Source organism: Zosterops lateralis, assembly GCF_965231275.1.
Source record: "Zosterops lateralis genome assembly, chromosome: 3".
Classification (NCBI taxonomy): Eukaryota; Metazoa; Chordata; class Aves; order Passeriformes; family Zosteropidae; genus Zosterops; species Zosterops lateralis.
Genome location: NC_139764.1, coordinates 6504616 through 6531023, shown reverse-complemented (window position 1 = coordinate 6531023; position 26408 = coordinate 6504616). Strand labels below are relative to the sequence as shown.

Here is a 26408-nt window from a genome sequence, read left to right as displayed (position 1 = left end):
ACAAACAGAGAACCTCTGCAGTGCTTTTCAAGTCCTTCTACCACAGTGAGGAATCGCACGACACACCACTTAGTCCTCTCCCAGCCCCTGATGAACATTTCCTAAAACAGACATTTGGTATTACAGAATGTGTTGTAATCAATTCTTAAAGTTATAGCACCACTGGATTTTTATTAACTTGCACAACAACAACAACAACAACAACAAAAATCCAACAAAAAATGGGCCCTCAATCAGTCAGCCTTGTTATATCCTGAAAGCTGCTTTAACAAGCAGGGAGTAATATAGTGTAATTGGTACTCCACAATTTAATTGTTCTGTTCTTAAATCTAATATTGCAGCTGTGGGTTAAGTTTACACCACAGCTTTCAAGAGAACATGAAAGTGTGGTACATCTGTGCAACAGAAAGCTAAACATCTCTCCTCTGATGTGTTTACAATGACATTTGATAGCATGGAATTGTTTGGAGTTCATTCTTAAAGCTGCAGAACTGCTTTTCAACACTGGAAAAAAAAAAAAAAAAAAAAAAAAAAAAAAAAGGAAAAAAGGCTCCAATTTCCTTGCAGCAACTCAGCCCGCACAACTCTGATGCTTGTGGCTGCTGGCATTGCAGGGAAACTGCTGGCTGGAACAATTCCTTCAGGTAGCTCTGAGCATTTGTCACTTGGGCAGTGGACAAGGGGACAAGGGCATCTTCCTCTTTAGGAGATACAATAATTATTTAAAAAAACAAACGACTCAAAAAAACCTCTGGACAGAACAACACCTGACATGCATAAAACAGACAAGAACATTTCAAGAAATGTTATTTCATGGATGACTGTAGCATGTATAGAAATGATGGCGTTTTCTATTTAACAGGTGGCAGAACTACTTATGGTACCTTGAACTTCACATTCTGCATAAGTAACAGCTTCAGCATTATGTACTTGTTAGTGAATTTATGAGGCCCATAAGTAGTTCAAGAAACTTAGGAACAGGCCCATAAATGTCATCTGCAGTTTGTGAACTGCAAGTATCTGACTGTTTTGATCAAAGTTTTTACAGGAAAGTTAAATGTTTATTAAATTTTATTTACTGCTGCTCCACAAAAAGGGAGCAAGCCTGCTGAAGAACTTAGTGATAAGATGTGATAGGCTGTAGGTCAAATGAGTTGTCAGAAAAGCATTTCTGTTTACGTCTAAGCACAAATTTTTGTACAATTCAAAGTTTAGAGTGCATTTAGGTGACCAAGAAAAGGTCTGTGGAGAGGAGGAATCTTCCCTTTCCCATAACCTGCTGTCAGAAACACATGATCTAATCAGGCTACTTTTCTTGTTCTCAGCATCAGACTTTTTCTAACACCTTCTGTCCTTGGAGAAATGCATGATAGTGCAACTTAGTTAAAGAGGTCACTTTCTGATCATTCCTTTGTAGCAGTCCACACCGGTGTCTCGATTTATGCTCTTTAACAGATCAAAGTCAGTCTCACTGATGAAGCTCAGCTATATTACACTGGAATCAATTAACTTTTTTTAAACTTTATTATTTCAGTCACAATTAAGACTATCTGAAGCCTCTTCATAAAAAAGGGCCATATCAAAAGCTGTATGTTAGCAACTGGATCAATGGATGCATTTGTTCTGCATCAAAAATACCTTAAGAAGGACAGATCTCCTGGGGAGGCAAATCTGTATCAATATTTCAGTCTCTTGAACACAGAAATTTGATACAACATGATGCAACACCCGAGCTTCCCCTCCTTTCAATTAACTGAGAAATAAAAATTGTCCTTAGAAGGGAAGAAATGCATTTGTATTGTTTAGTTTTCAGGTTTTCCGCCCTTTCATAGCATCATAATGTTCTCTTCATGGGTGGAAAACTTAATCTTCAAGTTCAAGCCTAGATTCTTCATACAGTTCAGGATGAGCTGACTTGGAATACCGGGAATATTTCAGATGTAGAAAATCACCCAATTCATCCAGAGCATTCAAAACCTGTAAGACCATGATACTTTTGTCAATTCTATTGGAAAAGAAATGAAGCTCTAGTAACTTCTACTTTACTGCAGAACAAGAAGATTATTTAAAAAAAAAATAAATTAAAGAAAGTTTAAAGGACAAATGGGAAAACTTTGCTTTCATTCTGTAACAGTGGATTCAAAAAGTAGCCAAGGAACTCTGTACCATAGGAAAGCAGCTCAGTGTTTGGCAGCATCTGACCCCTGTTCAAGAGCAGCCAACTTTTTGGCATGAAAGAAGGAAATGGCAATTTTGATTTTGAGCCTGTTTCTATAAAGCCACTAGATCAAGGTCATGAACAAAAGGAAGTAATTTGGAACAAAAAGAAGTAATTTAGTAATGGTTTATGCAGGAAGATAGCTTCCAGGTCATTAAGGAAGTTATTCTTGGGAGCTTGCCCTTCCATGGATCTTTCCTCTTTAGTTCCAGGCTGAGATACAAACCAAATTTTGCCAAAGGGAAACATATTCATTGTGCTTGTTACCTGTCGTTACCCTGGGTTTAGGCACACTCACAAAGTGTTTTGTCCTAAAAGCTTTCTTCCTGCAAGTAATTAAACTCAGGGCATTTCCATTCCCCCATGCTCTAAAAGTGCCACTAGCACTGTGGCAAAAGCACCTTCAGTGATGACTGGGGAGTGTCAGACCTTCCCTGGAAGCAGCAAGGTGCAGGGAGCAGGAAGTGATGGCCCAAAAGTGAGGTGGGCTTGACATTTGGGGGCCGGGGCAAATGAAGAAAATCAAAGCAGCAACCTCAAGAGATGAACCTTCAGATCAACTTCGTTGCCTGTCAACAGTTACATCAGCCAAAATCCTCACAGTCAAACAGCAAAAGTTGGTAAGGACCAACACAAGAACGTAGCTATGTCTATGAAAATGCTACCTTTATAGTACTGCACCTTCAAAAGCAGCAGTAATTTTGCACTGCACACATGCAAGGCAGGTTTTCCATGTTGTTTTAAAGCTACCTACACTAGTATTGGAGCTGGTCAGCAAGGCAGGGCTACAGCCTCCACATCCATGCACATCTCAGGGTGCAAAAGGAGAGTCAGGAGCTCTCTGCAGGCCCAAGTGCTTATTTGCGTTTAACTCAAATACCTTTCCGCGTCCAAAGATTTTTTGTTTTGACCATTAACACTCATGCAAAGAGAGGAAAAGCAAAGCCTGAAATTTATTGTTAAGCCTCTTTGTTTCATGCCTCTAAGTTGGCTTAGTCTGAGAATGAAAGAACATATCTCAAGCCAGGCCAAAAACACCTTCGGCAAAAAAAGGAAATGGAAAATTTCAAAGAGTTTATTTTAAACACATTTCTGTGTTGGAATGGAGGTTTATGATGGAAGTCTCAATATACTCTTAATGGTATTTCTGATATCAGAGAAAGATATAGAACTGAGACTGGCCAGACAGCACCAATTAAACTTGATTAGGTTCAAACAGTTCCAAATACTGTTTGCAATTTCCACCTGCACCCCCAAGGCTGTCCCATATACTGCTGCAATTCAAGAAACACATGGAAATATGAAATGGAAATATGGGTATGGAAAACTTGATTTTCAGTTATTTCCATATAGTTTCAGGTTTCCTACTCTGATAGTTTTGATGTAGCATTTAACTTTTGTCTCGCTGCGCTCTTCATGTAGGTTTTTATTAGTGATGACAGATTTGGTCACTATTAGAAATAGAAGAACATAAGAAGCTAAATGCCCCATAATTTATTTTAGAAAATAAAATGTATCAGGCTCAAATGCCTTTAAAGATCAAGTGACAAGGCCAGAAAAACAAATGTAAAAATGAATTATTGAGATTCAAAGTAACAGAGGCACAGCTTCTCCCAGCCGCCTTTGCACCTGAAGTTAATTTGGGCAGGACATCTGCTGTGCTTACCGTGTCTAACATCTCCCGTGTATGTGCAGCTGACACACAAAACCGAGCCCTGGATTCTGTGATAGGAGTAGCTGGAAACCCAACCACGACCACCCCGATGTTTCTTTCTAACATGCGTCTTGCAAAAGCCCTGAGGAGAGAAAAAGTAGAAGGAGGAAAAGCAGAAATACATTATACCCAATAAACTGAACACAGACAGAAAACACTCACATGTAATGCAACAATAGGTAAAATCCTGTTTTCAATTGATTGAATATTCCCACTGATTTCCATAAAAGTCAGAATTTTACAAGCAGGACTGAGATTCTTTGCTGCTTAGTGGCTCATGAAGCCACATGGGTGTTAAATACTAGAAATGTGATGGCAGAGAGGGCTCTGCAGGGTAGGCACAATTAATTTATGTCAATGAAAATCTCTGAGTACAAATCAAACCATGTGGGCATTAACAGCCCCAAAGGATGGAAGAAGTTGGTCTCGTGGAAGGTATGAATGCTTGGTTCCTGAACAGCAATAAGAACAAACCAATCTGTGTGATGGTTTATTTGCTCCCACAATTGCTCTGCCAGTTAGGAAGGCTTGTGTGGCATGTACAAGACCTAGAGCCCACAGCCACCCTAAGCTACCTGTAAATATTCCCCTACAGCTCAACACTTTCATTATGCTATTACGACTCCTGGTCTGTGCTTCCAAGTCACTGCACAAGTGCTGCTTGAGAGGAACTGAATGGTAAAACATGCAAAGACCATTCAAAGATCAGATGGGGAAAAAAAAAAAATCATCCCTCTAAACCAGTTCATACATCAGAGGCCATGTGTCTCCTTTAATGATTACAAATTCAAAACCAAAACATTCAAATTCAAAATGTTACCCAAAGTGTTATTCCTGACAATGTTAAAAAAAGAAAAGAGAAAAAATTTTAAAATTCTGACATCTGGAACAACTCCAAATTATACCTAGGGGAGAATCTAAAAGAAAACAGAACTAAATGATGAATTCAAATAACAGTGTATGGTTCTCCTGAGAAGCACCTACCACAGAGAACATTATCTTCCGCAGTTGTGTACCAAATAACCCACAAACTTGAACAGTGCTTGTTTGGGCAGCAAGGTTTCTTCAGTACTTACCCTATCTTACCAGGCATATAAAGGAGCAAGGGAACAACAGGAGAATCATCATTGCCATAAATGATGAAGCCCATTTCATGCAGTTTTCGTCTGAAGTACCTTGTGTTTTTCTCCAGCTGACGCACTCTTTGGAGCCCTGAAACAAGCCAGTCAGGAGAACAGTCAGTGCAAAGACTCACAACTGAAGTCTAGAAACAGGCAAGAATCAGGGCTGGGGGGTAACAGTTTGGCTGAAATGTAGATGTTGCCATTTGATTGAGAAGAAAAATATGGAACGAGCTAAATGCAACTACACTGATTATTATGGCATTGTAGGATGGATGGCTGATACTCCTGCACTTGTGAGGTGCCTTCCCATGGGCAGAAACAGTCCCTGTCTGTGGACAGACATGTGGACAACTCCCTGGACTTTGTTGTGCTAAATAAAACCTCCCAGATGACAAACACCTACAGAGAAGTAGTGCAGATAGGAGGTGTAAATCAAGTATGCTCTTTCTCAACATAACTGACTATTATCTCTGCATTGTCCCTGGCCTAATTTAGTCATGGATCCACAGATGAAACCCCCAGCAAAACTTACAGGAGAGTTGAAAACAATTGTTTTTAATGGAGGGAAAAGAATAAAAACAGCAGAGAAAAAATGTGCTTGAGAAGACATTTCAGCCATTTCCTTTTAGTGCCACAAAGGAGGTGGTTTCTGACAAGTGCAATTGCTTCCCAAGCCATTGCATAAAGAGGCAAGAAACATGCTCTATGTACTCTAGCAGGAGATATGATACATCCTTTCACCACTCCATCTGCATTATATCAGATCAGTTACAGTCAGATCAGAACTGATCTATGTGCTGCTCTTCCACTGCTGTGAGGTGCTGACAGGGGTGGTGCCACCTCCTCCACACCCACAAGCCTGCCTAGTGCCAGCCCAAGTTCACACAGCCAAGTCCAGCCAGGTCTCTCCTGTGCCTGACCTCACCAGAAACAAAACTGCCAAGCCACTGTTAAGCAGATTGAGTCTCTCAACCTAATCGCTGTTCAGCAGCTTGTGTCTGCCCAGCAGAGGTGGTGAGAATCTGTGGTAAGGCTGGGATTTAGCAGGACACAGTTACATGCTTAACTTTCATTTTCCTGCTGTTCATCAGCCCATACTTTCAATATCACTTACATTATGTCACCAGACATGAACACTGAAACCTCCAGTGCAACTCATTTCCTCTTTTCCCTTTGCTTTTCCCTTTGCCTTTGTACAGATGTGTTATGTTTTCACTCTCCATTTACGTTTTCATTTTACTTTACCTTTCATTTGCTCCATTCTTCATTTACTACTTTGTGCTGTCACCATTCTCTGATTGGATCCCTATTTCCTAATTCCCCATCTTGCTCTGTGTAACCACAGTTGCCAGTAAGGCATTTGCAGCAGCTACATGCCACCTTTGGCAGATTTGTCCTCAGACCACATTCTGCCCCCACCATCTGCTCTGACTTTTCTTCCTTTTCCCTCTTGGCTGAAGTGGGGATCACCACACCTACATGAACCTCTTTTCCATTAATATTTCTGAACATGTGTAGGTTTGAACAAGATCTACCGCTTCGTTTGTTCTGTGTTCTCCTGAGTCAAGGTTCTGTCAGTGTTCTGGCTGGGAAATTTATAGGGAAACTGGGACTTGCTTCACAGCGATTGGCGTTTTGCTTGAACAAATTAAAAGATCTCATAAAACCAGTGCATTTGTAACTTTATGCAGAAAACTGCCCACTCAGACAACCTGTTACTTACAGTCTCAGTCATTCAGTTTAAAGCACTCAGTGGAAGAGATCTGCTGGGTTAGAAAAGGCCACAAATAGTTTAACCATCTCTCTAATGCTGCTAAAGCAAAAACAGCTGTGCCAGAGCAAGGAAAACAAATGAAACACAAAAGCATCCTACTACAAAGCTTTCCAGTCACTAATAAAAACAATAGTCTGTGGTATTTCCAAAAATATTTTTGGCGTAGTAGATCCCAAAGAAACAGGAGGAAGTATTGAGGAGGAGGAGGAGGGAAGGGGAGATGATGGTAAGGACAGGGAGTTAGAGAACTACAGAATAATGTGGTTGACATCTAAAGAGAGATGTTTTCCCTCGTTAGAAATTGTAAAGATGTTATTAGCACCTCCTCAATGTCCAGTTTAGGAGGAGGAGGGTGGAGGAGTAACCTGAACTGGGGGCTCCAAGCCACTGCTGCTCCTTGCTATCCTAGCAGCCCTTGAGCTAGTTTCCAAACTCTCAGTTGGAAAGCACTTGAAACTACTAGGTTTTCACTTAGGGAAAGTTCTTCATAAATGCAGATGTTCTTGGCGAGTGCAGTTTAAGACTTGTGCCTTCTCCTTTCTATTCATGTGTTTACCACAGAGCTGGAAACACAGTGTGAGCCACGCAGGATTCCAGGCTGGGCTGTTCACTATTTATCAAACCATATGCGCAGGGCCCGGAGTTGAACCATTTTTGTCCCTACTTATTTTTGGTGCTGGAAATTTAGACTCCAGCTAAGGAAACTTCGGAACCGAAGGAGGAGGTTCAGGCAACCCCCCCAAAGTCAAACACCTCTTCCTTTTCTAGTCTTCCTTTCCCGACCTTACATCCTCAACCAGCTTGTGGTGAGAGATCCCCCCCTTTTAAGACTCTCTATGGAGCTCATTTCAAGCCAGCCAGTGCTGATGCAAAAGAGCCACTTGAATGTTTTAGCGACGTCCCAGAATACTAATTTCATTTGCAGGGATGCATCAAAGAGCCAAATAAAAGATCAGAGCACTCACATATATCTGGAGGGAAAAGAAGCACATTAGGAGACGATTGCTACACACACTGCATTTGTGGGTGGGTGGCTGGGAGGAATCTATTTCTTTACCAAATGTCAACACTTTCCTTTCTCATGTTAAGTTTTGTGGTCAAAGACCACAGACACACACCATATACGAAGGCTTCTTATATGCTGTCCCTATAAGAGCAATAAAACCATTGAAATTTGTAGCTGTATTTCAACACTCTTTTTCATTTTTTTATGGGACCTTCCAACGTCAGATAAGGAGGCAGATATGAGCAAAATGTTTATTTTTGTCTCACTGGCCTGATTTTTCCCCCACCCTGCAGATTAAGGGTGATGAATTCAGTTTAGAATCAGGTCTTAGTCCAAATTTACCATGGGATGTTTAAGTAAAAGCACCACACTTAGAAAGCATTTTCTTTGGTTCCTGAGGCTGGGATCTTGCATCCTTTGATATTTATTGAGTGAAAATCTGCCCAGCAGACCCTTGAACTAAAAGAATATGGCTGCACCTATGTAAGTGCAACAATTTACCTGTATGGGACTAATTAGAGGATCAGGTCCCTAGACAATAAATATATGTGTTACAAAATTCTTACTTTGCAAAGTCCTCGAGGATTTACAGTCTATGCAAAGAGCTTATAGCACAGCATGCAGCATATCCAGAGAGTTATATTCCATGAAATATGTGAACCACAACACAGCACATGTTTGGAAAAAACAGCCTGGACAGGGAAAAACAACCCTCCTCTATTTAAAACTAAGCACATGAAATGCTCCAGTGTTTAAAACTAAGCACATGAAATGCTCAGCTAAGGCTGAGAACAACTTTATTAAGTGCTCTATATCTTCTTATTGACTGAATCAAGAAGGGAAGGAAAGAGAGAAAAGTGAACGATAAACAATCCTCAAATTTCGTAAGTCATCGTCACGCTGCTGGGAACACACACAGCTGGTTTATGGGCATTTTTCTGAAATAAAGGATTATTTGCCTGGATAGTGCAAGAAAAGCAGATTTACTGCATCAGCAACCTACCTTCTGCTGGCAAATTTAGAGTTTTCATTTGGTTGCACCACTTTAAAAATATTTGGTTTACTGCAAAGCTCTAAGGTGTTGGCAATTCTGGGAAAAATGCTGATTGTATTTTTATGTGACACGCATCACTGTATACTGCTGGCTTTAGCTCATTAATTTATGCAAGCTTTTAGAAAGCTTTATAGCTCAAAATTAATATGGCTTAGTTGACATAAAAATACAAAAATAAGGCAAAAGAGAAATAGTAAAATGTAATAGCTTGGTCATAATTTCTTCGAAGCAACAAGCTTTTTAAGAGAGCCACTTGGAGTAGCAAGAGGCTTTGTCACACACTTTCAGGGCACCTGACATCAGGAAGGCATCCTGACTACATATCCAAGGGCCTGATCCTAGGCTGGCTTTACCCAGCACAGCTCTGTGCACTTCAATAGAACTTTGCTGTTCACGAGCTGAGGATCTTATCCTGGCAGCAAAAGAGGCAATAAAACTATCAGCTCTCTAAAACAAAATTCTGTTTTCCTCTTCCAGGGATGTCTGCTTTTGCCTGCCACAAAATGCTCATAAGCAGAGAAGCTGCTTGCATTCAATTCCTGCACAAACGTTCCACTTTTGAACTCTTCCTGTAGGCTCCTGCCCTTGGAAGCTGTGACTCAGTCTATTGGAAAGAGGAATAAGCCACCTGTAGCCTTTTATATCAAGATCTCAGGTGTAGGAGGTGAAGGAGAGCTCTTTTTCCTGAGCCCATGCCAGGAAAGACAACCCCACACTGTACTGGTTTTTGGCATGCAGTGGACTCTTCAAGACACAAATCCACCTGCTTTAATCCCCTCCAGCTGTTGTTTCATAGGGTCTTTCTGGATAATTAGTTGTACAATTGAGCTTTTACATACCAGTGTCAGTGCTCCTTGGATGGAGCATTCAACTCCCTGCCTTCCTCTGCTAACAACTAGACAGGAAAAAGCAATCTTCCATAGGCTGGAAAAAAAACTGGAAAACAATAGCTCTTTCCCACTAAACTATTGCAGATGGACAGATTTTCATTTTTTTCCTCTGGTTCCATTATAAGAGTAACACACATGTACCTCCATGTGCATTAAATCACAAAGAGAATGCTGTAAAACCGGGGTGCCTAAAGGAAATATGTTCTCAGATAAAACAATCTTCATAAAAAATAACTTTGCTATGAACTGGGGAGAAGTGAAGACATTTACTTCTACAATCTAATGTTAACTAGAAATCTAGCAATTTCAACCTAATTCAGCTGCTAAACAATCCCTTAAGGACTTCTTTTAATTGTGAACTGCTGCAAAACACTTTTCAGAGAAGATTAGGGGGAAGAAAAATGGCAACCTCGGTTGAAGCAGAAAGGAGAAAAACTGTAACGATTCGGTCATTTTGACTTTATTTCTCGAGTGAGTCAGATGTGCCTGCCCAGCCCCTTATCTATATTCAGATACACAAGGCAGGGACAGGGCAGCCAGCCTTGGCTGAGCCTTGTTCGCTCCCAGCACAGGTGATTAATCACGGCTCCGTCCCGCCGCTGGAACTCAGCCAGAGCACAAAGAGCTCCATCTGCATCCCATTAGGTGTTCCTGAGGTGCCAGGGATCCCAAAGCCGCTAAGGAACGGCGCTTTCCCTGCTCTGTGCTCGGCTGCGCTGCTCCAGCAGCATCTGCAGCAGAGGAGGGATCCTCACTCCCTCCTGGCAGGAAAAACACTCGGGAAAGGGAGCTGTGCCATGGAGCTGCCTGCTGCTCTCCCTGGGGAAAGCATTTCACCGCTGGGGCACAGGCTACAGGTCACAGCCAAGTCTGTCATCCCTCCTCTGCCTGCAGCTGACGCTTATGTCAGGATACAGGGAACATTTATCCCACGGGCAGGGTCTGCTAGAGGACTACAGCACTGGTTTAACTTTGAATATGAAAAAAAGTGACTGCAAACGAGGTAGAATTTGATTAATCCTCAGAGATCTTGCAAATCACTGCAAACACTATCAGTCCAAAGCCCCTGCTTGTTCAGATCAGCTGTTTAGATCCCTCCATGGATCCATCTGATGTCCTGTGGCAGGTGGATCACACGGCAAGTATCTCCACTAGAACAGCGTGTCTCACTCATTTTGAGCAAAGATGTCACCATTTAGCTCAGTTTCATCATCCACTGATGGGAGAACATCTGTGCTGTTCAGCTTAGACAAATAATAATTGTGGCAGCATATTATCATCACTAATATCTCTGCTGTTGTCGTGACTGGGAGCCCTAGCCATGGAGCCAGTGCTGTGCAAACAGGGAATAAATGTGCTTAAGGGCTTGAAATGTAACCACATACTTACTGGGAATATTAACTTTAAATTAAGCCAGGGTTCAAGCATTCTGCTTGCTAAGGGCCTAAGAGAAGCTATTCCCTCAGAATGAAGCAGCAAAATGAGAATTTGAAAAAGATAGGCTTTAGCATGACTGATTCTGCAAGCTGTTTTGAGCAGGTCCAAGGGGTCCACCTCTAAGCCACTTGCAGATTTAAAGCTTGCAGCAATAGTTTCATGATCAGCCCAGTCTGGCACAATTTATTTTGCTGCAAAACGGATTGTTCCTCTTGGCTCCAGCTGCTCAAGTCCTGACAGTGAGGCTCCTGGAGCCATATGGCAGGTTGGCTCTGGGGACCAGTTTGGGTACAAGATAACCATTTATGGGAGGGTTGGTTACTTTTCAGCTCCATCAGTGCTCTGATTCAGCTCATTGCAGGGCTGCACACACACTGCTGTAGGGAGAAGGGGCATGAGAAAGGTGATAGGCAGGGGAAGGAGAAACTGAGGGCAAGACTGTTCTTCCTTGCACCAGTGTTGGTTTATGCCAGGTCATGGTGATGTGGAACTAAGGTTTCTGAATTTACAGAGGATCCTTACAAAGCAAAACAAATGTTTTCAAAAGATTGTTGAGGACAGATAGAAGAGGAAAATGATGGAAACTGATTTTAAGGAGGTGCTCCTCCAGTTATACAAAAAAATCTGAGGCTGATGGAAATATCTTAAAAAGGAACCTTTTAAAAATAATTTCTTTAGTGCCAAACCAAAATAGAAAGCTGTGTTCTGCCATTTATCACAATCTGAATGAGCTCAAATGCAAGAACTCAAGAGTCTGCTAAAAACATAAATGAAAAGTAGTAGTTGCAAAAAGATAAACCAATCAGCACAAATGGCAAAGTAAATGATAATTTTAAAGAAACACTTACAATCCAAACAACTTCAGGAATTATCTTTTAACAAAATATTTTTTACTAGTAGATTGCAGAGGACAAACTTTTAGATGTTTCAGCATCCCATAAAAACATGAAAAATGCCCACTGATGTTGCTGAATTATCGTTTGCCATGCATTAAACAGAAAAAAATTCTTCCTTTACAAATGCTGCAATTTGCTTTTTACACCAGTATAATCTATTACTAGTCATCAAAAAGATTGCTTTGGACTTCCCAGCAGTCTTTATTCTGTCTGCCTAGTGGTTCTATTTTATACCTATCAGGTTTAAGTGTAAAAATATGCTTTTGGTATCCTTAAGCAGAAAGGGGGGAGGAAGAAAAGGTCTGAGGGCACAGCTGGAGGGGCTATGTTGCATGCAAGTAAGTTTACTTGTAAATTTGTGCAGGGTCCACACACTCTGAGTCAACCCCAGTCTCATCATGGGACAAAACCACTAAGGCAGCTGCTGAGTTTCCTGAAGTATCTCCAGTGGTGTAATGAGAAAGCCACGAGGAAAACACATAAAAAATATCTATATTATGAATTATAAAGAGTAAATGTCATGGGAACTTCCGCTTCCCATATTTCCTAATAAATGAGCAGAGACACATTTGAGATGAAAAGGCCACAAAGGCTTAAGATGGATAAAATTATTTTTTTTTTCTTTTTAATAGACTACATGAGCTGAACTGTGGAACTTGCTGCCTTATGACATTACTAGAGGAAATACAGCTGCCAGAAGTTCATACACTTTCGAACAACTCTATTATAGGAACTATGAAAGTATCTATGATGTTATGGTACTAAGAACCAATGTGTTTTGTTCTACAATGACATCAATTTTCAGAGTTCTGTAAAACATGGCACTGAGAAAAACAGGACTTTTACTCCACTAAAAATTTGATTTTACATTTGCATCTTTTATAGTCAGTTTCTGATTCTTTGCATATAGTTACTCAAGAAATACTGGTAATATTGACCTCAACCTGTTCCTCTCTCCCAGGCAGGAACAATGCTGTATTACCAATTTTGAGGGAGCTACTACCTTTTCCTAATTTAGCATTTCTTGCCCCTCATTTTCTCGAGTCACCACAGAAAACATGGCAAAATAAATGAAACTGTAATAGCTGGCTGTGGGCTCTGCAGTGTCCTCCCAGTCACATTATCATGACATTAATGTCTCACAACTATCACAAATGCTGATGTGGGACATAACCAAATGTTTATGATTTTCAGCGTGGAACAGACACTGGCTGTGGGTAATTTCCAGCTGAACAGTTTAGGTTTCACAGAATTACTCTGAAGGTGCTAACCTGTTCCTTCCTCGGGATGAAGCAGTACCCCCTGGGCCCATAAACATCTGTTCATATCCTGCATCCCCTGTGCTGATCCTATCTGGGAAATGTATATCCTGATTCCTTTTCCAAACAACCACATTCTTACTAATTGAAAATAAAGGAAGAAAATATGGAAGATCAATCAACTGGACACACATCAGGATACACAAGCAGTATCTGCACTTCTGGGCTCTGGCATTACCTACTATATAATTGCATCTGTGTTAGTCTTTTCTAAATCTGCTGCTTAAGAAATTAGTGGAGAATAACTACCAAGAAATTCAAGGGATGGTAACAGTCTTATATCTGGGAAAATAAAGAAGACTAAGAAATATGGATTTTTCTGAGCAGCAACTTAAATGACCAAATCAGTCTTCCTTCTCTTAGTTGTCTGTTAATCTGCCAAGGAGTCACAAAGTTCAGATGTAAGAACACGCTGGGTTAACACATTTGTTACCCCCCTTGTTTCATCCTGTTTTCAACAAGCAGCCTCCAATTCACACAGAACCTTTTAGCAAACTAATTCCATTATTGTCTAAAACATTCCCAGTGATTTTTGCAAGGCTCACTCTCCCAGAGAAATGACCTCTGGAGGACAAGTCACTGGTGGACATCTCCTTATAAAGGATTCCCCTATAAATTCTTTATAAGAGGGAAGAGAATGCCATTTGCAATTAATGGCAAAATAAACTCTTATGGATCTGAGAGGCCTCCAGAGAACACATGGTCGATACTACCCTGCAGCAACTTCAGTTTACTTGAAACTTCTCTGCTCCACAGCTCATGCTCTCACAGGAATTCACTCATAGGCAGGATTCACCACCTTGTGTGACAGTGGACCTAACAACTCTGTCCTTGGAATCAAAAATATCTAAGGAGAGATGGTGCTTTCCCCCTTCTGTTCCTTGTTCCTTTCTAAGCCACCACCTTCCTCTCTCCGACACCAAAGCAACACATTGTAGTGTGGTCCAGCACAGCATTTTTTCCCTGTATTTTGGGTTGTGGTGGTTTTTTTTTTTTTTTTTTTTTTTTTGTAGTCCACAAGACAGCCTAATGAAGGGAGGCCCACATGAAAGAAAACCCAAAAGACTAAAATAATGAGTCTGGCTCAGAAGGACAAGAAACATTTTTACACATCACAGCCAGCTTGCTAGCCTTTGTGCAATGGTCTAAGTTGTGATATATGATTTATTCATTTGTTTTCCTACTCATTTGAATTTCATATTACAAGGCTTTTTAAAAAAAAAAAAACAAAACTGACAAGAGCACTAATTTATTTCATAACAGATTTGCAGAAGACTTAATAAGCTCTTATTTAGCGCAGAAATGCAAACACTGTGTCATTAAACAGCCCTGCCTGTCGAAGAGAAAACGCTTCAAACTCTTAGCCCTGAGACAGACACGCACATCTAAAAGACTCCATCTTGAACCCAGTTCTCCTCTTATCCTGTAGCTGAACTGCACGCAGGATCACGCTAGCTGAAGAGCAGTTTTTTAACAGGCTTTGAAGGGCTGGAAAAATGCTCTCTGCGTGTTTCGTGTTTTCACATGCGGCATCTGGGAGCGCCGGGTGGGCTCGGTGTCAGACCGCCCTCTCACGGCAAGCGCCGGGGCAGGGTGTCAGGGATGGTCTCTCATAGGTAGGCATCAGCACATGCAACAGGGATCTTCCAAATTTCAAGCTGGAATCAAGTTTTTATGCCCTGGTTTCTCCACCAAAATGACAAAAGCTTCCTCGCCTGTCTGCGCACCGCACTGGAGTTTTGCTGCCTTTTTTTTATCTTTGCACTCAGCAGGATTTGGCACTGGGACTGGATTATCTATCCCTCCTTCTGCACTCTGGGTCTGTAAATTCTGGCCTCATCAAAGCGCTGTGATATCTGTCTTAAAAGCCTTGTATCTAACAGGACAGTACAGGGCAATATCTTACCTGCTCTCATCTACCCTTCCATTCCCACCTTATCCCAGTCATATCCATCAGGCAGGACTAATACAGAATTAATGCTGTTAGTCTCAGACAAAGTAAGAGAAAATAGCACTGCCGGAACAGTACAAAAGAGATTGCAATTCAGAGCAGAATCTGCATTGTCAGCTGCACATTAAAGAATATAGTGACTCTCAGGCATTCCTGAAAAAAACCTACATAAATTCAATCACTTTTTCTCCATATTGGGATTTAACTCCTAGAACACCAAACAAATATCAGCATTGTTTTGAAACAGTATGTATGTCACAGTTGTTTTGTTGCTTGTTGCATAGAAAACCATATTACACAGAGGATAAAACATCCCACAGAGGATAAAGCATGTCACACAGAGGATTGCACAGTAGCTGCATTTCCAACTTCAAGACAGGTATAGAAATACACCTAAGTTTTCATAAGGACACCAAGTACTCAATTCTTTTGGGACAAAATGTAGTACAAAACTAGGCTCAGGACACCATAATTGATGCCTGAGTGAGGTAGGAATTATTATAATATTTTTTTCATGCTATTATTTAACATACAATACCTGTTCTGAAATGCTGCACCATGCTTGAGTTGCTTGCCATTCTGAAGGTCCACACTTACAAAGAAGCTAAACTGACAGTGGCTAGCCCATAAATGAAGGCATGTCCTCATGAACCCTACTACAAAGTCAGACAGTATAGTCCAAGGGAAATCCATGCATTTCTATTTGTTGCTGCAGAGCAGGATGGGCTGGCAACTACACAGGCAGAACCCCAAAATCTTTCCATCCCTGCTGCATGTGGATGAGCATGGTAAAAAACCCCAAGGTCGACAGCACTTAGAAGTATGATGATTTGGGTATTAATTTTACAATAAAAAGGATTTCTTTTGCATTGTCTATTGCACTGCAATACTTCTTTGCTGCTGCATGACGTTTTTCTTGTTCCTGAACTCAGAGAGATGCTCTGGGTAGCAGCTGAAATGAAGGAGGGAGGGAAGGGAGGGAAGGAGGAAGGAAGGAAGGAAAGGAAGGCTTGCTTACCTTGTGTTGTCCCATCCAGTCCCATGAGACATTTCATTGCCCTGATGATTTGCTCTGCTACGGGGGGACACATGGATGTGGCGTACACAGCACTGTGAGAATGAGTTCGTAAAAAGTCCACAAGGCCCTTACACAAGCAAAACAAAGCATGAATGAGCCTCGAGCTTGCCAAACAGCAGATCTCCCTCTTAACTACTGCAGGAGTGGGAATGTGCAAAAGGAAGAGGACGTTTCACCAGCTACTGGATTGCATTCTTGGCTGCCACTGTTAAAATACATGGCCTGAAGAAACATCAGGCAGGTGCAAATGCTTTACCATATAAGTGGGGCAATTACAGCTGAAACAAAAGTCTGGAATAGAATAATGTTTACTTCTGTGCTAAGACATATTATAAAGGAGCCAAAATAATTTCAAGACCAATGAACAGCTGCACTTAAAACAGTGCTGCTGAGTTTCCCTCTGGTAATGAAACAAGGGCTATATGACATCAGTAAAGGTCCTCTGCCCCAGCCCAGGAAAAGCAACCTTAATGGGATCTGTGACTATAAGCACATAAATTTCCAATCAAAACTTTCAATCATTGTGGCAGGGACAGTCATGTCAGAGTTGGTATAACTGCGTTAACATTTCCTAAGAGCACAATAACTAAGAGCACAGTCTGCCCTCTTAGAAAAACCATTGATATACTGTAGGCACATCTAAAACACCAGTAACTCTCCTGAATCCAGGCATGCAGTAGAAATTCAAATCTTACTAAGATCATCATTGTTATAACAACTAATATGCCCTAGTGAAAAATATCAGAGTAACAGTTACCACGCTAAAAGTTGAGTGCATGTTAGTGAGAAAAACTTAAATACTGTCTTTGATAAAAAAATACCATCAGAAAAAAGATAAAATCCAGTGAGAGTAACACAAATCACTACCAAAATGCTGTATGAGTCTACACAGTAACTCCAGTGCTGAGGATAAAGATTTACCTAACCTCACACAGGTTGTGCATGGCCATTTTGCAATTGTATTCCTGAGGGTTTGGTTAAAAGCTAAGAAGGCTTCTGGGCTCCAGCTGATGCAGAATAAACAGCACCACTGTGAGTTTTTGGCTGCAGAAAGGAACGTAAGTGGATGAATGGGTGAGCAGCCTTCCAAGGCTGAGGAGCCTGAGGCTAAGCTTAGTGATACACACAGTCATGAAAAGAGTGACCTGTTTTCACTTAAAAAAGCTTCCAAGGATTAGAGGATAAATTACATAGGACTACTTTTCACAGGTCTAATATTTCTATACTTTCTAGCTACATTACACACATTGTCTTTGGTAAGAAACAAACACAGAGACACAAATTCAGGAAGCCAAGGAAACAAAGAAAATTGATTCTTGATATATTATAACACTTGGTTTTAAGATCTCCAGGGGCAAACTCAAAAAAGACAGTAAGAAATACACAGTTTATATTTTCTTATAGCCCTTTTATTCTACTGTAGGGCTGCCCTTATTAATGTTATCCTGACAACAACCATATGGGCTGTCTAAACAGGCTTCCCACTCATTCAGCAGACTGCTTAAAAAGTACATTCAGCTGGGTATGAAAAGAGAAAATAATCAGCAACCATTTGATCTCTCTGTCAAGCAACAAAACCAATGACATTTCACAATGGTGCTGATTATGCTTTCTCTTCTACACCCCCAGTTAAAGCAAGCTCAGCTCTACTTTTTGTTGACATCTGTTGTTGGCAAGAGATTGTTTTGTTAATGTACATGGAGCAACTGAGGACACAGAGTTTACTATTGCAAAAGGCCCCCAGTAACCTCTTTCTCCATTCTCCTAAAAAATGCAACTATGTCAATCCACAACTCTAGGAATTGTATTATCAGTGGATGAAACTGTGGTTTTAATCTCTCAATATTGCTCCACACACTGTTTACAAATGTGAAACAAAGTAATGAGTAATCTGCATGCAAATTAATGTAGGGAAGTATATTAGCTAACCACAACATGTCCAAACATTTCCAAGACAAACAACAATCATCAGGGTGGCACAGAATAACCCAACTCAAGCAAATTACATAATATGAACATGAGACAAAAATAAGAAAGTCTGACTGTTTGATGTGCATTTGGGATCCGGGCAAAAATGATGCTAACTTTAGAACAGTGCTCGTGTTAAGCAGGCTGTTCAAAAAGATACTGAAATATATCACACACCATCCAAAAGCAGTCCCCACATCCTTGATGTGAAATTGTTTATTTCCTTTTACCTTTTTGCCAGCTATGTATCCTCCAGCTGCGCCAAAGCTCTTTGTGAACGTTCCCATTAGCACGTCAACGTCGTCGGGACTCATCCCGAAGTATTCCACGACTCCTCGGCCCGTTGCTCCCACTGCTCCAATGCTGTGAGCTTCGTCCAAGTAGAGGTAGGCTTTGTATTTGTTCTTCAAGGAGACTATCTCTGGCAGGCGCACGATGGACCCTTCCATGCTGCTCGTGGAGAGAATCAGGGGTGAACAACAAACCCTGGGCTCCTTCCCAGACTGGCAGAAAATACAGTCATTAATTGCCTTATTCCACCAAAGTTCTTCTGGAATCTCAATTTGGCTTTTTACTTATAAGCCAAAGAAAACTCGCAACACGTTCCCGCTTGCAGGTGAGTACAAAACAGTTAAACAGTTTTAGAATTCAAACGTTCAAAACCAGTCAAAAAGTCCTTGAATGTTTGTAAATTGTCTACGTGTCAGAGGAGAAAAGGAAAGGTGTAAAGCAAGGCAGAGATATTTACCCTAAGCAGCACATTACAGTTCAACTCTACAAAAGAAATATTATAAAGAACTTCTATAATTCAGTCTGGTCCTTGCTTACTTCATCGTCAGCTACTGTGGCAATATTTGGGCATGACAGCTCTAGAGCAAATTCATCTGGTCCAGAGGACTTAGGTCCAACATACACTGGAGATTGGCCATGTGAAACCCACAGCTGGTGCCATAAACTCTAAGCATTCCCAGTCTTCACAGAATCAGGGATTAAAACAGGCAGCTGAAATCCAGTCTTGCCAATTTTTGCTTCAATATGTACTTTTTAGGAAATGGAGCCTGCTACCTAGTAATCAAAAGGAAAAAAAGTTTCCATTCCTTTTCTTTTTACTTTCTTACAGCCATACAGAAAAACCAAGTATCTGGAACTGGCACAGGCTGCCTAGAGAAGCTGTGGATGCCCCATACCTGGCAATGTTCTAAGCCAGGCTGGATGGTGCTCTGAACTAAACCTGGCTTAGTGGAAGATGTCCCTGTCCATGGCAGGGGGGGTTGGAACAAAATGAGCTTTCAGGTCCCTTCCAACCCAAACCATTCCATGATTCTGTGATTAACAGCGTACTGAGATTTATAGAAAGGAGAAGAGATGATAAATCTTTTGCACTGCTGGCAGTCATGTCAGTAAATGAGAAGGCACGGAAGAGGTGTCCAGCAAAAATGCAAGCTCAGGGAGATAAATAAGAAATACTCTCTGATCCCATAAAGATGACACATGCAGAATATTGCTGTGAAGACTTGTGCCTTGAAAACCTTTGTGGGATGACTACAGCTATGCTTGGATATGCTCAGATGCACTCAGTATTCATTTCATAACAAGTTAATCGTGTTCTCTTCCACTAGCTCTAGTAAGCAGGTCTTTGAAAACTAAAAACTTCCTATCAAACACAAAGTAAGTGTGCCATGTGCCAGAAAAACCAGGGCTCTGTGGCTACGGTGAATCCACTTGCAAATGCAACAAGTTTCAGATGACCATAAACATGGACTTTGGTCCGAAATAGCAAGTACAAAAGAGAAATGCAATCAATAGCATCTTGGAAGTTTTTGGATACTGGACCAATGGCTTTCACAGGCTGCTTTGTTGCCACTTGTACTGTGCAGCTGGATAATTTTGGCACAAAAGGAGCACCGTGTTGCTTTTAGCACTTGGGAAATTTCTGACACTTTTAGTCCTTCTTCATCCTTTGGTCTCCTAAGCTTGGAAACTGGTCTCCAGTTTTGAAGGAGGCCTGCCCAAAGGCAAATCTCCATCAGTGTAACAGCATGGGGGTGTAGCCATGGACAAGGGTTGCCTGTGCTGTTCACACTGGGAGGTTCAGAGAGCCTGGCTGTGTGTGCCTGGAGGCATAATTTTTGGCTGTTGGTGACTGCTGGCAAATCTTGTCCTTCTGTCTTGCCCAACCATAAAAGAGGCAGCTGCAGGACTGTGTGTTGGCACCAAGGTTCCTTGCAGCAAAGAAGGGTGGGCTTGTACTGCATTGGGGACTGGGCTTTCTCACTTTTCCCAAATGGCACTTGGCACTGGGGGAGAAGCAATTTAAACCACCACAGCCATTTTCCTAGTGAATACAAGGGCAGAGCCCACTGTCCTCACACAGCCCAGAGTCAAAGCATTAGTCAGCTAAAATGACATTGAACCACTGGGTGTGCTTGGACCATCCTATGTGCTGGGCCTGGCAGCTTTTAGCTGTGTTTGGCTGGTCTGCAGGGAGAGCCATGGAGCACCTCTGCAAACTGCAATCCCACCCTCCACCTTCCAGCCATGCTTGGGCACATCAGCCAGGTAGAGGAGGACAATTATAGTTTTTCCACATTTATACAGTCATCGTTAGGCTCCGTGGCTCACGGAGATTCAGGCAGGAGAGACAGCACTGAACTTCAAAAAGAGTAAAAAAATGGTAAATTAAAAATGCTGTGTGTTTGTGTAATGGAAGGAAAGTTGTGCTGAATCCCAGAATACATGGAGGTGGTACATGGATGATGCGAGATTTAACCCTTTGGAAGACTGAATGAAATTTTTTCTTTCTCATATGAGTAGGAGATTTCTCTTGGAACTCTAAGCTGCTTAGCAAAACAAGTCACCTGTATTCAGTTTCAGTGAATACAGTGAATTCAGTTTTGATCTACTGCTCTGAAAAGATGCTGGCTGACATAAATGCAATAGTTGACAGAATTCCTAATATGGCCTTGAAGTGTCCATGGAACAGGGACTAAAGTGCTGTTGGAGTCATGTATATGTTCTCTGCTGCCATTGCAACAGGTCTCAGCCTTCCTGAAGAGAGAGATGAGAACACAGGCTCGCCCTTGACACAAAATGGATTTTTTTTGCCCAGTTTATCTTGAAACTTCTTGGGAAAAGAGGTTTCTACATTCTACTATGGTACCACAGTTTCCTTTTTTATTTTTCTCTCAGGAAAACTAATTTACAAATATTCCACCTCTTATCTACTTGATCTCTAAACATGCCCTAGAGTACCACTATCTTTTCAACATTTAAAGAGTTTATCTGTTCCCTTTTCAGGCTAGTTTGTAATTGGGAAAAATCCCTCCTCTCCTGGCCTGCTACTCACAAGACATATACATTCCACTTTAACAGTTACTTTAGGCACTGTTTTCTTACATGAAACTTGTACATTCATACAACAATCTCTGTTTCATAGTTTAGAGCAATAATTTCAAGGTAATCTTTCAACTCTGCCCTCAACTACAACTCCATTTCAACACTGAAATGATAGAAATGTTAACCTTTAATGCTGGTCTTTGGCCAAAGACATCAAATATTACCTCGTTCCCTTCTGGAAGTCCAGTCACTTAATCCCAGGAAATAAAAAATAGCCCTGCTAAATTTCCTACACGATTGGCATTGAACCCCAAGGAGCTTCTAATGCATATGAAAAGGCATCAGACAATATCTAACTTATCAGAGCTATTTTCTTAGCTGGAAGGGAAAATACACAAATTAAATTAAAAGTAAGGAAAAAACAAATGAAAACCAATCTGTTTTGATCACTTTCTGATAACTCCCCACAACTTCTGCCCTGGGCCTTGGCCTGTGTGACTCCTAAAGAAATATGCATGGAAGAGAGCAGAAGCCCACCACAAACCATGTAAGAATACAGTAACTGATTAATACTGAACTGGAAATGGTAGAAGCCAAGGAAAACATTAGCTGGAGTTCAAATAATAAAAATACGATTTAGCGAGTCCGTTTAACTTGTGCCCTGGTCACTGCCAAAACTTGTTCATGCTTTTTGGAGTCAAGATTGATGGCTATATGGTCTCCCTCAGTTTGGAACACAAATGGAATACATTTGCTCCTAGGCTGGTCCAAGTTAAGAACCAGCTTTCACTAGGACTTACATTTACTTCTGATGATTTTTTTTCCTTTTGAAGATAATAGAGACATTAAAAAGCAAACAAACATATACTTAATGCTATTTATTTGACATGTAGCTTGAGTGCTTCCCAAGTTGAGAGGCCATTTCTGCCTTCAGTTGTAACCAAGCAAAATCTGTGGTTTATGGTTTCAGACACAAGTCTGATTTCCAGAAATGCTCATGTTGGCTAACAATGACCCTTTTCAAATTTTGCCAGCTGCTAAGTCTGGGCTTATGCACAGTATAAACACTTTAAGATACTCCTAATGGAAACGGAAGGCAAATTTCTTTCCATACCATTAACTTCACCATAGTAAGACTATGGTGTCCCATAGAACAATGTTTTTTTACAAAAGGAAAACTCAGTGTTTTCTTTCACATCTCTGGAAAAAGCATTTCTGTAAAAATTTGCCAAGCCAAACTTGCAAATCAAGATATTATAACTGGGAGAGTGGCTCTGACCAAGTTATTTAAATTCTATATTTGCTGTCCCTGAAACATAACTTAAGGAAAAAAATTAAAAAACAGTATTAACTATTGTAAGAAGAATACATTAACTACACTCTAACTCCTCTTAAACCCTCTTGATGAATGTTAATTTGGCAAATCTTCAAGAAAACTACTGTTAGCCAATACGGGGCTGGAAAATTTTAGTCTTTCAAAAACGCTGGGCCAAGAAAGGAAAGAACATACACACGAAAAAGAGTAAGAGTATTTATACTCTGTCTTCCAGCTTTTTCTTTTTCTTTTTTTTTTTTTTTTTTTTTTTTTTTTTGCCTATGAAATACTCTTAGCTACCAACTCTGGCTCTGACTGCCCAGGCTGTGAGCCTGCTCCTTACTTTATTATGCCTTTCAGAAGCATGGACACTCAGGGCATGAGTGGTCTTAATATTATTTAGCCTTTATGGAGCTGAAGGAACTTTATTGTTCCTTTTAGTAGGTACTCTGAGGTTTAACATGTTTTTATTTTGTATTCCAACAGAAGGTTCTTTGAACTTTTGAAAATGAAATCTCATTTGAGAATGAACTGCAAAACTACAGGAAAACTCTACACCAAACATAAATCTGGAAATAGAGTCATAAGTTAGTATATTTAAAGAGCTGTCAGTGGGTTTGTCCCACCGCTTGGACTGATCCATGCCTCTGTGTTACCGGTCTACCTTCTTGTTCCCTAGTGGTCAATATTCAGGGTAGAGGATTTAAAAGTGAACAAAGCTCAGCAGCTGGAACCTTTTCTGCCAGCCATGTAACCAATGGGAACATTTGTCAATAAAATGTTGGTGGTCCACTTAATTTCTGCATGATCAAAGTCCTTAAATCCGAGCTTTTCTGCTAGTAGTGCCAAGCAATGTTTATTTGTAGTTTTGCTGTGTTTATTCTGGTTGAAAGGACATGTTCAGCCTGCTTTGGATCAGCTGATCTGCTGCTGACCTGTTTCACTTCTGAGTGACAGGTGTTTAGATAAGCACCGATTTGGTCCCTTTGCGGGATGGAAAACGTTAGGCAAAAAGAAAGCACTGACAACTATGAAGTTGTGATGACATGAGATCATAAAAGATTTCTTCCAAAAAAAATGCTAATTGGCTAAGCTGTGCCAGCATTTTGCAGTAAAATGGTGTAAGAGACTGCCCATCCAGACTGGCTGCATTTCAGCCACACATGATACAATCCCTATACATAAAGTTCTAATGCCACTTTTATAAACCCTGTCATGTCCTGTGAATGAGTGGTTCTGATTTCCTTCTCTCTGGGGCAGGTGTTGCTACTCCCCAAAACACCCTTGTCCTGCTCCCCCATCCCTGTCATCATGGCAGCAACCTTGCCTAGATTCAGCAAACCCTCTTACTATCCAAACCTCTACTTCTTCAGCCCTTCCTGCCTTTCCCTTCTCCATGAGCTCCCTGGCTGCCTTCTCAACGACCTTCTCCAGACTGGAGCAGTTGCCAGGATGAAGCCCAGGATGGTGAGCATGGCTGGTGCCACTGCTTTGCTGCTCCACTCCAGTGACTGTTTGTCTTTCTGACTGGGTGCAATCTGCATCACACAAGTGAACAATAGCTGTCTGTCTGAGGAGCTCTATAATTTCATTGTATTATTGATGTTGCTATTATCAGATGGGTTCTCAAGGGCACTTCTCTCATTTGAACTGTTCCAGGGACTAGGGCTAGTAGCCCTGTCTTGCTCTCAGTACATCTCCCACTCAACTGTGATTTGCTAAAATCAACACTCAGAAAAATGTACAGGATCTAACTGGAGCTACAGGATACAAGGTTCAGGCTGTCATAATGGAAACCAACCTATTTATGAGATCATAGAATGTTATTGGAATTTCCTCTTTCATTCAGATTTCCCTCAGATACTCAGAGTTTACCCCATTCAATTCATCATTCTGTCCTCAGAAATGATAGAATACTCATCTTTCTACAACACAAACATACCTGTAAATGCCCTCCACGAGGATGATAATTTTTCTCCATGCTCTGTGGGTGCGAGGCTGTCCATATATTATTGCATCTCTCAGCAACGTCTCGAGGCTCTGCATATCTTTATTTAAAAACAGGAAAAAGGAGGAAGGAAAAACATTAACAAAGATTTTTATCAAGAACCTTCAATTTTCTCTTGGGTGCTATTTTTTCCTATGCAGCAAAAGACAACATTAAAAATAAAGTGCCCTAAAGATTAACTTCCTTTATTAAGTAGGCAAGACCCAACAATTCCTCTCATTGGTGTGAATGCAATTTAGTGACAAGAAGAGCTATAAAAAGCATCCAGTTATGCACCTGATCTGGGAAACTTCTAGAAATACTCTGCATACATTTATATTTAAAGGCAAAAGGGAATCAATCACTTTGCTTCAGTACTGAGGCTAACTGCCAGCAGTTCTGGGTAGCAGCTGTTGATATTCATAATTTATCAAGGCTTCAATAGTGAGTTTTAGTTGCTTTTCAATCAGAAGCTCATGATCAACAAGAATTTCTTCAGCAAAGGTTTTGACAAGGCTGCATGAAGCACATCAGGATGGCAGCAAGAGAAGCCTTGTCCTTCTCAGGAAGGAAAGCAAGTGGAAGGTTGCTGAGGAGAGAGGAAGAGACAAGTGGATACAAGCACATTGCATGGATACACTACTTTGGTACCTAAATGCTTGGCACTGGTGAGACTTCAATGTAAGAAGGCTTGGAACAAGGTTATGATCCTTAGCTGCTTCCTTAAGGGCTGAGAGTGGGTCATCTAAAAAAATTCTTGAATGAAAGCCATTGAAATTTTGAAAAAGATGGAAGAATCGAGAAAAAATACCACAGAAATCAGGGTCAGGTTAATGTGACTCAATGCACCAGCATTCTGGAGTCTCCAATGAATGGACACTCTTTGAAATGAATTATTCTGGTACTTTTCAGGAATCCAGATTGGCATTTCAAAATGTTTTCCAAGAATATCCTACAGAATCTCATAATACCCAAGAAACACTAAAGATCAGATCAAACTGTGGGCTGAGAAAATCAATTGCATTTTTTCACAATATAAACCCATTTGCTTCAGCAACACATCTTAACACAGTTGATACAACCTTCTACAATAGCACAAAGTGAATGCGTGAAATGAACTGTCCTGAGGAAAAAAAAATACACCTTAGAAATATTAATATTGACCCATAGTTTGGTTTCTGCCTGAGGGGAATGGGGCCATGCACATTAATTGCTCATTGTGAGTGACCTGTGCCCTGAGAGATGGCCAGGTTATATCTTGAACCCTTCCACATCCTGATGACTCACCTCCTCCTAGCAACATTCAGTGATGCTAATGGAAGGTAAAGGTGTCAGCAACAA

The 26408-nt window shown here is 40.9% G+C and overlaps 1 protein-coding gene across 1 annotated transcript in view; it reads right to left on the bottom strand.

Moving 5' to 3' along the window:
- Positions 1-1598: 1598 nt before the first annotated feature.
- Positions 1599-26408, bottom strand: part of SPTLC3 (serine palmitoyltransferase long chain base subunit 3) — a 77095-nt gene continuing 52285 nt past the window's right edge. The window contains exons 8-13 of the mRNA XM_083856078.1: positions 25023-25128; positions 18660-18879; positions 16402-16528; positions 5009-5144; positions 3885-4014; positions 1599-1977 (exon numbers count right to left, since the gene is read on the bottom strand). Of these exons, the coding sequence (XP_083712204.1) occupies positions 1864-1977; positions 3885-4014; positions 5009-5144; positions 16402-16528; positions 18660-18879; positions 25023-25128 (833 nt within the window). The 3' untranslated portion in view covers positions 1599-1863. The remainder of the gene's footprint in view (positions 1978-3884; positions 4015-5008; positions 5145-16401; positions 16529-18659; positions 18880-25022; positions 25129-26408) is intronic.